This window comes from Mobula birostris, chromosome 8, assembly GCF_030028105.1.
Source record: "Mobula birostris isolate sMobBir1 chromosome 8, sMobBir1.hap1, whole genome shotgun sequence".
Taxonomy (NCBI): domain Eukaryota; kingdom Metazoa; phylum Chordata; class Chondrichthyes; order Myliobatiformes; family Myliobatidae; genus Mobula; species Mobula birostris.
The window spans coordinates 23,998,365-24,013,386 of NC_092377.1; the positions used below are offsets into that span (position 1 = coordinate 23,998,365).

The 15,022-nt window shown below is 41.1% G+C and overlaps 1 protein-coding gene across 1 annotated transcript in view; it reads left to right on the forward strand.

Annotated features, from left to right (window-relative positions):
• The window catches only part of ryr2a (ryanodine receptor 2a (cardiac)), a 785,545-nt gene that overhangs the window by 258,817 nt on the left and 511,706 nt on the right, over nucleotides 1-15,022 (forward strand). The window contains exon 4 of the mRNA XM_072264911.1: nucleotides 2,327-2,340. Within this exon, the coding sequence (XP_072121012.1) occupies nucleotides 2,327-2,340 (14 nt within the window). The remainder of the gene's footprint in view (nucleotides 1-2,326; nucleotides 2,341-15,022) is intronic.

The window sequence follows — 15,022 nt, forward strand, 5'->3', positions numbered from 1 at the left end:
AGACATAAAATAAATGAATTATATGGTTTTGTGATCTGTCCTAGAGATGTCGACCAAAGGAACATTGTATGTAGATTATCTTGACTCGATACTATCCCCTCAAAAAAAATTTTTCGGACAAATATGAGGAGAAGTTATTGAGAGACTTATAATTGTTTGGAACTTTCTGCCTCAAAGTGTAGTTGCTCTGTTACTGTATACAGTCAAGTTTGAGATGCTAAATCTTTGGATATTAGAAGAACTGAGTGATATTTCGATCTGCTGGGAAAGTACATTTGAAACATAACAGTCAGCCTTGATCTTTTTTGAATGATAGGCTTACGGAACCATATATAGTTATGAAACCCCTGGTTTCCTTCCTGCATAAATCTTGGAAAGACAACCTCCAGCCCCGCCAAACTCATGAGACTGAGGTGCACTCTCACCCCAAACCGCTGTTTGTGTGGATGCTGTGTAATTTACTATCCTGTTACAAATTAGAGCCACGAAATAACAGTACACCACATATGATTAAAAGATTATCTTTATGATTCTTAGTTTGACTAAAGGGTTAGTAAAGAAGAGAACAAAAAAAGAAAAGGGCCTATTTTAATGTATCCGTCGAATGTGCACAAGTTGGAGCTCATGGTTTCTCCAAGTCACCATTCTCAATCGATCTCACGCTGGGCTTCATCAAATCATGGTCCTGCTCTGGGTCGAATCAAAGAACCTCTTATCTCCTGTGTCTTCCCTCTTCATCTCCTCTCGAACAAAAGCCCCAAGCCCAACCTTGGTGTCCCTCACCAGAGAAACCTCCCCTTAATCCGACCATCCTAAATGAATGGCACACAGTTCTCCTCATTTATTCAACAATAACCCAAACAAGCTGTCAAAATGACATACATACTGCATAACAGTAAAAACATGAACCAGGGCATTACACTTATTTGTTAGAGAATCACACAGATAGAGAATGGAAGCAAGCCATGATTAGAATCTGACTCAACTAATTGAAATTGAAGCGATAGTGATAAGCGTGGACGCTGAAAAGGCATTTGATTCGGTTAATTGGAATTTTCTTTACAGAGTTTTACATAGATTTGGTCTACCTGATACAATTATTAAAACTATGCAGGCACTATACAACAATCTTACTGCCAGGATTAAAATCAGTGGATATTTATCTGATAGCTTTACCTTAGAAAGGGGCAGGAGACAGGGTTGTGCATGGTCACCGCTACTCTTCGCATTATATCTGGAACCATTAGCTCAATACATCAGACAAAATAAAGATATCAGGGGAATTACTATTAAAGGGACAGAGCATAAATTGGCCTGTTACGCGGATGACATTTTGATCTATCTAGAGCAACCAACATACTCTTTACCTAAATTGATGCAATCCTTTGAACAATATGGCCAATTATCAGGATAGAAGATCAACATAGATAAAACCCAACTATTTTCATATAACTATAGCCCATCAAGAGAAATTGAAAGTAGATATACTTGGGCATGGCAAACAGAGTCCGTCAAATATTTGGGTATCATTATGCCAAAAGATTTGGCAAAATTATCAGAATGCAATTATCAGCTTATATATTAAAAAATTAAGGAAGCTATAACAAGATGGAACCTTGTTCCATCTTTTCTTGGTCTCAGTTCAAGGATTGAATCTATTAAAATGAATATACTGCCCAGACTACTGTATCTCTTTCAGACCCTACCAATAGAGATTAACCAAAATCAATTCAATGAATGGAACAAGATGCTATCAAGATATATATGGCAAGGTAAATGCCTAGAGTTTGTCTCAAAACTTTGCAATTAGTTAAGGAAAAGGGGGGATGGGGCCTACCTCCTCTTAGAGATTATTATTTTGCAGAACAGTTGAGAGCCGTGATATACTGGTGCAACCCATCATATGACGCTCAATGGAAAAACATTGAGGAGAGGATACTTTCCATCCCCATACAGGCAATTTTGGCTGATAACAACCTACAAAGTTACATAAATAATATTGACAACCCATGGGTGAAATGGACTCTTAAAATATGGAAAACTATTATAAAAGAATATAAACTGGAGAGAGACATTGCAATTCTTAAATGGTGTGCAAATGACTCGGATTTTACGCGGAATAAACTGGATACTAGATTTAAGGACTGGACAGCTAAAGGAGTAACAGGTATTTGCAATATAATGAAAGAAGGAATACTGTTCAGTTTTGAAATGCTCAAAGAAAAACACTTATTAGAAAAGCAAGACTTTTACCGGTATTTACAGATGCGACAGTATGTTAATAGGATGGTTAAAAATGTAGCCAAGGCAAGTGCATGTCTGATAGAGCTATTTAGAAAAGTATATAATTCAGACAATGGTAGTAGAATAATTTCAAGCATGTATAAGGGTTTGTCAAATCTTAAAACACATTTGACTTCATACATTAAAACAAAATGGGAGAAGGAAGGAGGAATAATAAAATCTGAGGAAGAATGGACAATAATATGGAGGTATCAATGGAAGTGTACCAGTTCACAGAAATGGAGGGAGTTCGGGTGGAAAAACTTGATTAGATATTTTATTACACTCTCCCAGAAATCCCATTATGATAGTAACCCCCCCTGCTTGCTGGAGAAATTGTGGAAATCAAAATGCAAACCATTATCATATTTTCTGGGAATGCCCTGTTATCAAAGACTAGTGGAGTGGGATATATAATGCCCTACAAGACATCTTTAAATGGGAAATACCCTTAGAGAGTAAGACCATATACTTTGGGTATATACCTCAAGAATGGTTGAAAAGAGAGAAATATTTAATGAATATACTGCTGGTGGCTGGTAAAAAGACTCTTACCATGAAATGGTTATCACAGGAGAGCCCAACTTTAAACGTATGGATGGAAATTACAATGGACATTTACAAAATGGAAAAGATAACAGCATCTGTTAATCATAAGTTGGAACAATTTTATTCATACTGGAAAAAATGGTTTAACTATATAACACCTCATAGGCCTGACTTTATTCTCACAAGTCAATGAATATGTTGTAAAAAAAATCATTCCCTACTCTGTACATAGTTTTTTTCTTTTGATTGTTCTTTCTTTCCTCTCCTTTCTATGAGTGTATACCTCAGATAAGTATTATGTGGAGATTTGTGCTAAACATGTCACTATGTTTTGATATCCAAATGTTAGATGTGCTCTGGTACTGGAGTAACAAATAAAACCTCCTCTCTCTTCCCCTGTATCTCCTTGGCCCAATACTTATCGATTTCTCTTCTATAGCTTGTTGGATTCTAATTTACCCTACTGCGTTTATGTTTCAGTTCTCAGTGTTCAACTTTTAAACAGATATATTATCGATTAACAAAGGGTCAGGCATCCCCTTTATTCTCGCAGTTCCAACAAGTCTTGGAACAAAAGTAATTTGAAGATGAAGGCCAAAGGAGCTTGTCCAATGTATGCAATATTTGTTCAACAAATCCCAGGTCAATTTGGGCTGACAAATTATTATTATCTGTTAGCCCAAATGGGTCTGACATCATATCAGTTGTGCATTCCCTGCAGCAAGGCAGAGTGGCAAGGAATTTTTCCCTTTTTTTTCCCCCAATGCAGTTTTTCACTCAGCAACTAAGAAAACTGCACATCAGAGTTTGCGTGCCATCAGGTTGCTTTGCAAACTCCTCAGTCCAGTTGGCACGATCAGCATTATAAAGGAGCAAAAATAATTTATTCTGAACATTGCACACATCAATATAACAGATTTTTGTCTGTCTTGATCTTGCTATTTGAAGTAGAAACATATTTTGTCTTTACCTCTATTTGCCCAATTTATACATTCCATTTTTCTGCTCAGTAACACGTCACAGATGGCATAGCACTTGCTTCTGTTTAGTGATCTATTTGTGTAGCAGGTAATAAAACAGAAGGAATTCCTCTCCCTGCACTTACAAGGCAGCGCATAAAATAGAAAACATTTGCATTTGGCAATGTGGTGCAGCTTGTAGAACTACTGTCTCGCAGCACCAAAGACCCAGACAAAATCCTGATCTTCAGTGCTGTCCGTGTGGAGATTCTACGTCCTCTCGTGTGACAACATTAGTTTCCTCTGCGTGATCTGGTTTCTACCCACATCCCAAAGACCTAGGGGTTGGTAGGCTAAATGACCATTTAAATTGTCCCAGGTGGCAAGGGAGGAGCAGAAACTGGAAGGGGGGGGGAGGTGGGGGGGACTTAATGAGAATGCGGAGAGAATATGAGATGGGATTAATGTAGGATTAGTGTTTTTTTTTGGTCAGGGTGGACCTGATCAGCCAAAGAGCATATTTTGGGGCTGCAAATCATAAACACAAGAGATAATGCAAATGCTGGAAATTCAGACCAAACATGCAGTAAGTGCGGGAGTAACTCAGCAAGCTGAGAGTACACTTACTATCAAAGTATGTATATTATATACTGCCTTGAGATTCGTATCCTTCCAGGCAGCCACAAAACAATGAAACCCAATGGAACCCATTGAAAATAAGACCGTTAAGCACCCAATGTGCAGAAAAAGAAACAAATCGTGCAAAACAATAAGAGTAAGCAAATAACATTTGGAAGTGAAGTTCACGAAAGTGAGTCCGCAGCTCGAAGCCAGTTATCACTGCAGCCAATCCAGTCTCAGCTTGAAACGTTAACTGTTTATTCGCCTCCATAGCTGCTGCTGGGCCTGCTGAGGTCCTTCAACATTTTGAGATGTGGCCTTTTATATATTGGCGAGACCCGACGCAGACTGGGAGACCGCTTTGCTGAACATCTACACTCTGTCCGCCAGAGAAAGCAGGATCTCCCAGTGGCCACACATTTTAATTCCACATCCCATTCCCATTCTGACATGTCTATCCACGGCCTCCTCTACTGTAAAGATGAAGCCACACTCAGGTTGGAGGAACAACACCTTATATTCCGTCTGGGTAGCCTCCAACCTGATGGCATGAACATTGACTTCTCTAACTTCCGCTAAGGCCCCACCTCCCCCTTGTACCCCATCTGTTACTTATTTTTATGCACACATTCTTTCTCTCACTCTCCTTTTTCTCCCTCTGTCCCTCTGAATATACCTCTTGCCCATCCTCTGGGTCCCCCCACCCTCCTTGTCTTTCTTCCCAGACCTCCTGTCCCATGATCCTCTTGTATCCCCTTTTGCCTATCACCTGTCCAGCTCTTGGCTCCATCCCTCCCCCTCCTGTCTTCTCCTATCATTTTGGATCTCCCCCTCCCCCTCCAACTTTCAAATCCCTTACTCACTCTTCCTTCAGTTAGTCCTGACGAAGGGTCTCGGCCTGAAACGTCGACTGCACCTCTTCCTACAGATGCTGCCTGGCCTGCTGCGTTCACCAGCAACTTTGATGTGTGTTGCTTGAATTTCCAGCATCTGCAGAATTCCTGTTGTTTTCGAGTGTGTTGCTCAATTTTGTTGCAGTCTCTCTATGACTGTTGTTTATGATGGTGATATATTCGCAAATATCATGATGTGCTCAGGATAAGTTGTTCTATTGTCAAAAGGTGTATAATATGGAAACAATTGGTCTATTTTTGGATGTTAGGGTTCCAATTTTCCCCTCTAGTTTGATCTCACCACACTGGGGAAGCATATTAGCGCACCGTAATCCTACAGAGAGCTACTCCTCACTGTGTTGTTTCACTACGATGCTCTGGGATTTGCAGTCTGACATTCACAGGTATATAGTCATCTTCACAGGTATATAGTCACCTTCACCTTCCCTTTCCTTTTAAAAAAAAGAGACATCCATTTGGGCTGTGCCAGGATCTGGCATACACCACTGCCCTTCTCACTGTGTGCACTGGCTACCTGGCACACATCAGGCTCAGTGTGGAGAGGCTGACTGGGGACGCGGGGCTGGATGTGGATGCAGCCGCTCAGCACAGAGGTGTTTGCCCTTGCCCGCACAGTGAGTATGTACATTGCTGGAATCTGGTACTACATACTCAATGTCTTGACAGACCACAAGGATCCTTTCATCTCTCACATCACCTCCCAATGGATGTGATAGAAGCTACTGTGCTTTGGATGCACAACTCTCCTTATCCTTGAGATTTCAATGCAATAACTTGCAAGATGGTAACCATCACTGAGCGTGTTACCTTAGAGCAGGGTTTCCCAGCCTTTTCCATGCCATGGACCCTGACCATTAACCAAGGGGTCTGTGGGAATGCCTGCCTTAGAGGGCAAATTCAGTGTCAAATACAGTAACAGAAATATTATTTGCACTGGGTTGAAAAAGAAAATCACATGGAGGCCAATCACAGAACATAGAGCAGTACAGGAAAACAGGACTGTGTACAAAGGGTAGGTAGAGTGGCTAGCAGCGTGGTGCGAGCACAACAACTTGAGACTCAATGTGGACAAGACCAGAGAGATGATTGTGAACTTCAGAAAGGTACAGGGTGACCACTTCTCACTCTACATACATGGCTCATCTGTGGAGAGAGTTGGGAACTCCAAATCCTTCAGTCCAAGATGTTGTGCCAACCTCTTAACCTACTCCTAGATCAATTTAACCCTTCCCTCACACATAACCCTCCATTTTCCATTCCCTTCATTCAACCTATTGTGAGTATGGCATGCTACTGCTTAATCCCATTGTCCAGCACCACATCCCCTGGCCTGCAGGTCACAGCCTCGTCATGCCCATGGTAGGGGAGTCTGGGACAAGAGGGCACCACTTCAGGATTGAAGCTCGCCCATTTAGAACAGAGATACGGAGAAATTACTTCAGTCAGAGGGTGGTAAATCTGTGGAATTTGTTGCCACAAGCAGCTGTGGAGACCAAGTCACTGGGTGAATTTAAGGCAGAGATAGATAGGTTCTTAATTAACCAGGGCATCAAAGGGTATGTGGGGAAGGAAGGGGAGTGGGGATGACTGGAAGAATTGGATCAGCCCATGATTGAATGGTGGAGCAGACTCGAAGGGCCGAATGGCCTACTTCTGCTCTTATATCTTATGATCTTATGGTCTTATGCCAGTTTAAGAATTTCTATTCTGTTTCATGAAAAAGCCTGCACTGCAAGGCTGGCACCTATTAGTGTGTGATTAAAATATCATGGACGGACTAATATCCTTCTGGAAGAAAATCAGTCATAGTCATAGTCATAGTCATACTTTATTGATCCCGGGGTAAATTGGTTTTCGTTACAGTTGCACCATAAATAATTAAATGGTAATAAAACCATAAATAATTAAATAGTAATATGTAAATTATGCCAGGAAATAGGTCCAGGACCAGCCTATTGTGTCTGACCCTCCAAGGGAGGAGTTGATGGCCACAGGCAGGAATGACTTCCTATGACGCTCTGTGTTACATCTCGGTGGAATGAGTCTCTGGCTGAATGTACTCCTGTGTCCAATCAGTACATTATGTAGTGGATGGGAGACATTGTCCAAGATGGCAGACAACTTGGACAGCATCCTCTTTTCAGACACCACTGTGAGAGAGTCCAGTTCAATCCCCACAACATCACTGGCCTTACGAATGAGTTTGTTGATTCTGTTGGTGTCTGCTACCCTCAGCCTGCTGCCCCAGCACACAACAGCAAACATGATCGCACTGGCCACCTCAGACTCGTAGAACATCCTCAGCATCGTCCGACAGATGTTAAAGGACTTCAGTCTCCTCAGGAAATAGAGATGGCTCTGACCCTTCTTGTAGACGGTCTCAGTGTTCTTTGACCAGTCCAGTTTATTGTCAATTCATATCCCCAGGTATTTGTAATCCTCCACCATGTCCACACCGACCCCCTGGATGGAAACAGGGGTCACCGGTGCCTTAGTTCTCCTCAGGTCTACCACCAGCTCCTTAGTCTTTTTCACATTAAGCTGCAGGTAATTCTGCTCACACCATGTGACAAAGTTTCCTACCGTAGCCCTGTACTCAACCTCATCTCCCTTGCTGATGCATCCAACTATGGCAGAGTCATCATACATGGTCCCATTCTACATTATAGCAAGCTCCTCTCAAGTGACCTTAACACAAGTTACAATGTTGACTTTTTCAGAACTGAAGGATGACAGTAGGTTTTATTATATTTGATTGTCATAAAGAGGGTGTTGGTGCCAAGGATAGCATTATCCTTTGTCCTTCACGCAATTTAGAAGAATTAATTATTTGCAACTTCAGAGTGGGTTGTGATACATTGGAATGTGACAATGAACCAAAGGTTTCTTTCCAAAAGGATGTTAAAACTTTGGTATTTTGGTCTGGCTGTATTTTAGTCTTGGTTGTATAACTTGTGATGTCAACTTTTCAGTTAAGATATTCTTAGTAAACTAAATTCAAGTTCTCAATCTGCCTTATGACTTAGCTTGCATTTTCTTGATAATGTTCTTGGCGTTGGAATTATTCAGCTAGCAAAATAACCATTACGCTGTTGCACCCACGGTTGCCTTACATATGCAAAATCCTTCAAACTATACTGAAGCAAAATCACAAGATGGCTGTATTTCTTGTGATTACATTTGAGCAGGAGCTGTTGGCATATTAATTAATTGGAAGTTTCTTCCATCCAAATGCAATCGTCATATCTAGCAATGTACACTCAGTGGCTACTCTATTAGGTATCTTTGTAGCTAATAAAGTGGCTACTGAGTGTATGTTCATGGTCTTCTGCTGCTGTAGCCCATCCACTTCGAGGTTTGTTATCTTGTACATTCAGAGATGCTCTTCTGCACACCACTGTTGTAATGTGCGGTTATTTGAGTTACTGTTGCCTTCTTGTCACTTTGAACCAATCTGGCCATTCTCCTCAGACCTCTCTCATTTACAAGGTGCTTTCATCCACAGACCTGCCACTCACTGGATGTTTTGCTTTTGTTTCTCACACCATTCTCTGTATAGTCTAGAGACTGTTGTGCATGAAAATCCCAGAAGACCAGCAGTTTCTGAGATACTCAAACCACCCCATCTGACACCAACAATCATTCCACAGTCAAGGTCACTTTGATCACATTTCTTCCCCATTTTGAAGTTTGGCCTGAACAACAACTGAACTACAAGACCATGTCTGCATGCCTTTATACATTGACTTACTGCCATATGATTGGCTGATTAGATATTTGCATTACTGACGGGTGTACGTAATAAAGTGGCCACTGCGTGTAATTCTCTGTCAATCCAGTCAACTTTTTAACATCTTATATGCTGCATCCAATAATTGTACAGGTTATAAATTCTACAGGCTAAGAAACAGAACATGTTTTATTGATATTATTATTTAATATTTCAAACGATTTGATATACAAGCTGTTAAGAGAAGTATTTTTCCCACTGCTGGTGAAAAGCTTGAGGATGCACTTTACAGCTTAAGGTCGATATTGCCAGTTATGTAATCAGTACTAATGATAAATACGTTTGCTCAGTGTTTTCATAATGGATATTTCTATAATTGATATTGATCTGTTCCTTGTTCGCATGATAAAATTTTAACCCAGACCAGATCTCCATATAAAAGGATTATTAATGATGTTTATTAAAGTGCAATTTTAGTTGATGAGCTTATCTTTATTAATGCAGCCTTTATAAAATGGATTTTCTTTAATATATTAGGATATGTTAGGGACAAAATAACATGTGAAGTAAATACTCTCTTATTTCCTGTAACAAGAAATTGTAGAGGTGATAGTTACATTTATTACAATTTTAGGAAATGATGCTAGTGCTTGGAGCTTTTCAAATAAGATACTTTTGGAAATTAATCTTTACAATTATTTCATAATGCTTACACAGAAATTGATGAAGTTAAGCTGAAAAAGTATTTCCCTGGCCCTTGCTCTGCTTGAAGTGCTCTAAAGCATGCTTATGAAGTGCATTAATTAGGATTTGTAACTCTTCTGGAAGCATACATTCACAGGCAGTTGATAGTGGAACTGATTTTGTAACACATTCCCATCATTGAAATTTATGGCAGAGAATAAAGTCATTCGTGGTTATCGATGCCAGACGAAAGCGAGAATCCAGCCGAAGTCTTCTTTCTCATCTCCTGGTTTGCTGCCATGATGTTACAGCACTTAGTCATCCAATTAATTTTTAATCTGATGTCCTTACCAGCCTGGCAGGCCATGAGATGTAGATTTTCACCATTCTGTCAGTGAATTATTTTTCCTCCATATCTGCTAATCCTTTAAACCAGTTTTGTAAGCTGTGCCCTTTGCACTTTCTTTAGACCACATACCTTTATACACCTCAGTTAAATCTCTTCTCAGACTATGCTGGTCCAAAGTAAACACTTCGAGCTTTGTCGGTCTTTATACAGTTTTACAATGACCTTTCTGCTGTCAGTTGCATTTCTCATCCGAGAAAAGAAAGCATCTTTCAACAAGCTTATCCATCTGCCGTTTACATGGATCTATGGCCAGGAGCACTCTCTACTTTGCTGCACTCCTCACTGATTATTATATATTACCCGACTTTATTTTCCTCCCTCAAATGAATATTGTCACACCTTTCTGGCTTCAGTTTGATTTGTTACTTACCTACACAACTATACTCCTCAATACTCAATCACTTTTGTATCATTATTAGCTTAACTTCAAATGTTTTTTTTACTGCCAACCGTTGGTGAGATACCGAGTCTCCTCAAACTCCTTATGAAATATAACTATTTTGCCTTCTTTGTAAATGTTGGGCCCAGGATAGATCTTCAGAGATGTTGACACCCAGGAACTTGAACTCGCTCAACCTTTCCACTGTTGAGCTCTCAAAGAGGAGTAGTGTGTGTTCCCTGACATCCATTTCCTGAAGTCCACAATCAATTCTTTGGTCTTACTGATGTTGAATGCAAGGATGTTGTTTTGGCATCACTCAACCAGCTGATCTGTCTCACTCCTGTATGCCTTCCTGTTACCATTTGAAATTCTGCCAACAATAGTTTTGTCATCAACAAATTTATGGCATTTGACCTGTGCCTAGCTACACAGACATGGGTATAGAGAGTAGAGCACTGGACTAAGCACACATCCTTGAGGTGTTCCAGTGTTGATTATCAGTGAGGGGATGTTATTTCTGATTAGCACTGTATGTGGTTTCCTGGGACAAGGACCCAGTTGCAGACGGAGGTACAGAGGTCCAGGTTTTGGGGCACAGTGATTAATACCGAGGGTCTGATGGTGTTGGTGTTGGCGCATAGCCAAGTGGTTAAGGCGTCGGTCTAGTGATCTGAAGGTTACTAGTTCGAGCCTTGGCTGAGGCAGCGTTTGTGTCCTTGAGCAAGGCACTTAACCACACATTGCTCTGCGACAACACCGGTGCCAAGCTGTATGGGTCCTAATGCCCTTCCCTTGGACAACATCGGTGGTGTGGAGAGGGGAGACTTGCAGCATGGGCAACTGCTGGTCTTCCATACAAACTTGCCCAGTCCCTGGAAACCTTCCAAGGCGCAAATCCATGGTCTCACGAGACTAACAGATGTCTATATATATGATGGTGTTGAACGCTGAGCTGTAATCCATAAATGACATCCTAACATAGGTATTGCTGTTGTCCAGGTGATCCAAAGTCAAATGGAGAGCCAGTGAGATTGCGTCTGCTGTAGACCTATTGTGGTGATAGACAAATTGCAGTGGGTCCAGGTCCTTGCTAAGGCAGGAGTTGATTCTAGCCATGACCAACCTCTCAACGTACTTCATCACAGTAGATGTAAGTTCAACTGGATGAAAGTTGTTGTCTGCTCTTCTTGGGCACTGGTATGATGGTCACCCTTTTGAAGCAGGTGGAAACCTCTGACTGCAGCAGTGAGAGATTGAAGCTGACCTTGAACAGTCCTGCCAATTGGTTGGCACAGGTTTTCAGAGCCCTACCTGATACACTATCAGCACATGATGCCTTGCGAGGGTTCACCCTCATGCAAGCTTTTCTGATGTCGGCCTCCAAGAAATAGTCCTGGAAACACTCCCCCCATCTCCCTTGACCATACCTTGGTCCTCACCACTGGTGCTGTGGCCTTTAGTCTCTGCCTATGTGCTCGGAGTAGAAGTACAGCCAGCTGATTGGACTTTACAATGTGTGGCCGTGGATTGGCACAGTAAGCATTCTTGATGATGGTCAAGTGTGTTAGCTCCTCTGGTTCAAAGGTGATATGTTGGTGGTAGCTATTCAAAGACTCCTTCAAGCTGGCCTGGTTGAAGCCTCCCATAATGCTAAGGAAGATGTCGGGCTGTGTTGCACATGGTGCTCAGGTCCTCCAGTGCCTGTCCGACGTTGTCCTGAGGTGGGAATGTACTTCGCTACCGGGATGAATGCAGCAAACTCCCTCAGTAGATAAAATAGGCGACACTTGATCACTAGATTTTCCAGGTTGGGTGAGCATGGCTGAGAAAGAACTGTAACATCTGTGCACTGGGATCTCCTCGACCCTTAAAAGACTCAACTGACCTGTCTTTCCAGAGAATGGTGAAGCCGTCAGGCTGTAGTAATGCGTCTGAAATGGTGGAGGTGAGTCATGTTTCCGTGAAGCAAAGCACACAGCAGTCCCTGATTAACACACACAAGATGCTGGAGGAACTCAGCAGGCCGGGCAGCATCTATAGAAAAGAGTAAACAGTCAATGTTTCAGGCTAAGACCCTTCATCTGGACCGGAAAGAAAGAGAAGTCCTGATGTCCCTCTGGTACTGTAATCTTGCTCTGAGGGCTTCAGTTTTATATTCCAAGGACTGTAAATTCATCACCAGGATAGTCGGGAGTTGGGACCTAAGGCCTTTGTGTTTTAATTGTACCCATCTCGGCTTCTGTTTTCTTAAAGGGCAACTGACTCACAACCTGACTGTATCATCTGGATCCGTTGATCTTGAGGATTGGTGGAGTTTTTAAAATGTCTTAAAACAAGATTGCTTAATGAAGTACTCATGACAGTGACTGTGGGTTTCAACTGTCATAGTCCTTAAAGAGAATATTTGAAGATTCCCCCTCTGCCATTTATTTAAACGATGAGGGGTTGCAGAGATCTGAGTTGCAAGGGGATTTGAGTGAATCTCATGTAATTAGGAAATTTAAATGAATTTTGTAATTCATTGTGAGGGCAAATTCAATATAAAAGGGAATCATAAACACGAACACGAGAAAATCACAAACACAAGAATCACAAACATGAGACCTGATGAAGGGTCTCGGCCCAACACATTGACTGTTTATTCATTTCCATAGATGCAGCCTGACCTGCGGAGTTCTTCCGGCATTTTGTGTGTTTTGCCATAACAGGGAATCTTCAATTTTTTAAGGGATTGTTGAGACTGTTTCTGGAATGTTGTTGTAAGTATTGGTATCATACTTAAGGAAGGATGCTAATAGGAGCAGTTAGGAGGAGATTTATTGGACCAATAGAGGAAAAGTAGGACAAGCTGGGAAACCTGCTGAAATTAGAAGAACGTGAGACTGGATTTAAACTTACAACGTCCTGGAGGCTCTTGACAGGATAGATGTGCTGAAGACATTTCCTTTTATCGGAAAGAATCAATTTTATTACCATTGTTAATATAGCATCAAATCTGTTGTTTTGCAGTAACAGTACAATGCAAACATATGAAGTTACTATGAATTACAAGATAAATAAATAACACAAGTATAATGGGAGAATATTGAACACTGTTAAAAATAAGGAGTCACCCATTTAAGACAAAGATAAGTTGGATTTTTTTCCCTCAAAGGTATGCGAATCTTTTATAGTAACCCTTGGAACATATTTAAGGTAGAGGTCGATAAATTCTTGGTGAACAAAGGGCTGAGGTTGCTTAGGATGATGGGCGGGGTGAGGGGGTGGGCACGGTTGGGGTGGAAGAGTTAAGTTTACATTGAAATTGGCCAGGATTTTATTGAATGATGCAGTGGGCTTGAGGGATTGAGTGGCCTACTCCTGGTCTTAATTTATGTGTTTACTTGTAAACTGAGACAAATAAGATGGCAGTACATTGTATGGAGTTTAGTGGAGCTATATCATGATATTTTTCCTACATGGTGACATCCAGATCTCAACTATGTCAGTGGGTGATTTTTGGAAGGTGAACGGCTCATTGTCTCAACCACTCAAGGCTGTCTTTGTGTGACTCCCTGCTGCAAAGAGAAAGCTGGGCAATAGTTAGAATCCTGTGATAGGTTATCTGCCTGTCCCTCAAGTTTGGGCACAGCCTGGTGCTTGAAATGCTTTAATTTACTAATCTTTTATTTTGGAAAATTATTGACACTCAATAAAATTCCCTTTTTCAACTCATATTCTGGGATTTTGAATCACTTGGATGCGAAGTTGGGCGTAATTACACAGACAAAGGACTGAATGTTACACAGTCCAGACTACGCTCATTTTGGCATTTGATTATCCGGTTGGTTTATGAGCTCAATTTCTGTAGCAATTTGAGGCTCTTGTTACAGTATCTTCTGACTGTGCCACTTAAATTAAGCCGCAACAGAGAAGGGGAAGAAAATATAGGAAGTAACTGCACCAAGGCACGACACAAAAGTGCCTTCAGTACTCTTCACTTCTATTTGAACCTTTCTGTATAATTCATGTGTTGTGTACAATAGATAACTTTGATCCTGATGGTTTAAACTCCTGGGAATATAGTCACTACTTTGAAAGATTACATAAGATCATTGTTTCAAAAAATCATCGATATTTATTTTATTTTCACTTTTCGTATCTGCAATATTAAAAAAACTGGTCCATTCTTTCCTAATGCTCCCAGGAGGTAGGTGGAGGGGCAGGTAGTTTTGAGAAAGAGAGAGTGACAGGCCATATACATATTAGGAAAATGGACGATGTTGAGCCAGACAGAATACAGTCTGGGGAAGTGTATGGTCATGCACTGTGGTGGACGGAATAAAAGAGCAGACTATTTTCTAAATGGGGAGCAAATTCAAAAATTGGAGATGAAAATGGACTGGGGAGCCCTAGTGCAGGATTTCCTAAAAGGCTAACTTGCACTTGATTGAGTGGTAAGGAAGATAAATGCCATGTGAGATTTCATTTTGAGAGGACTAGAATATAAAA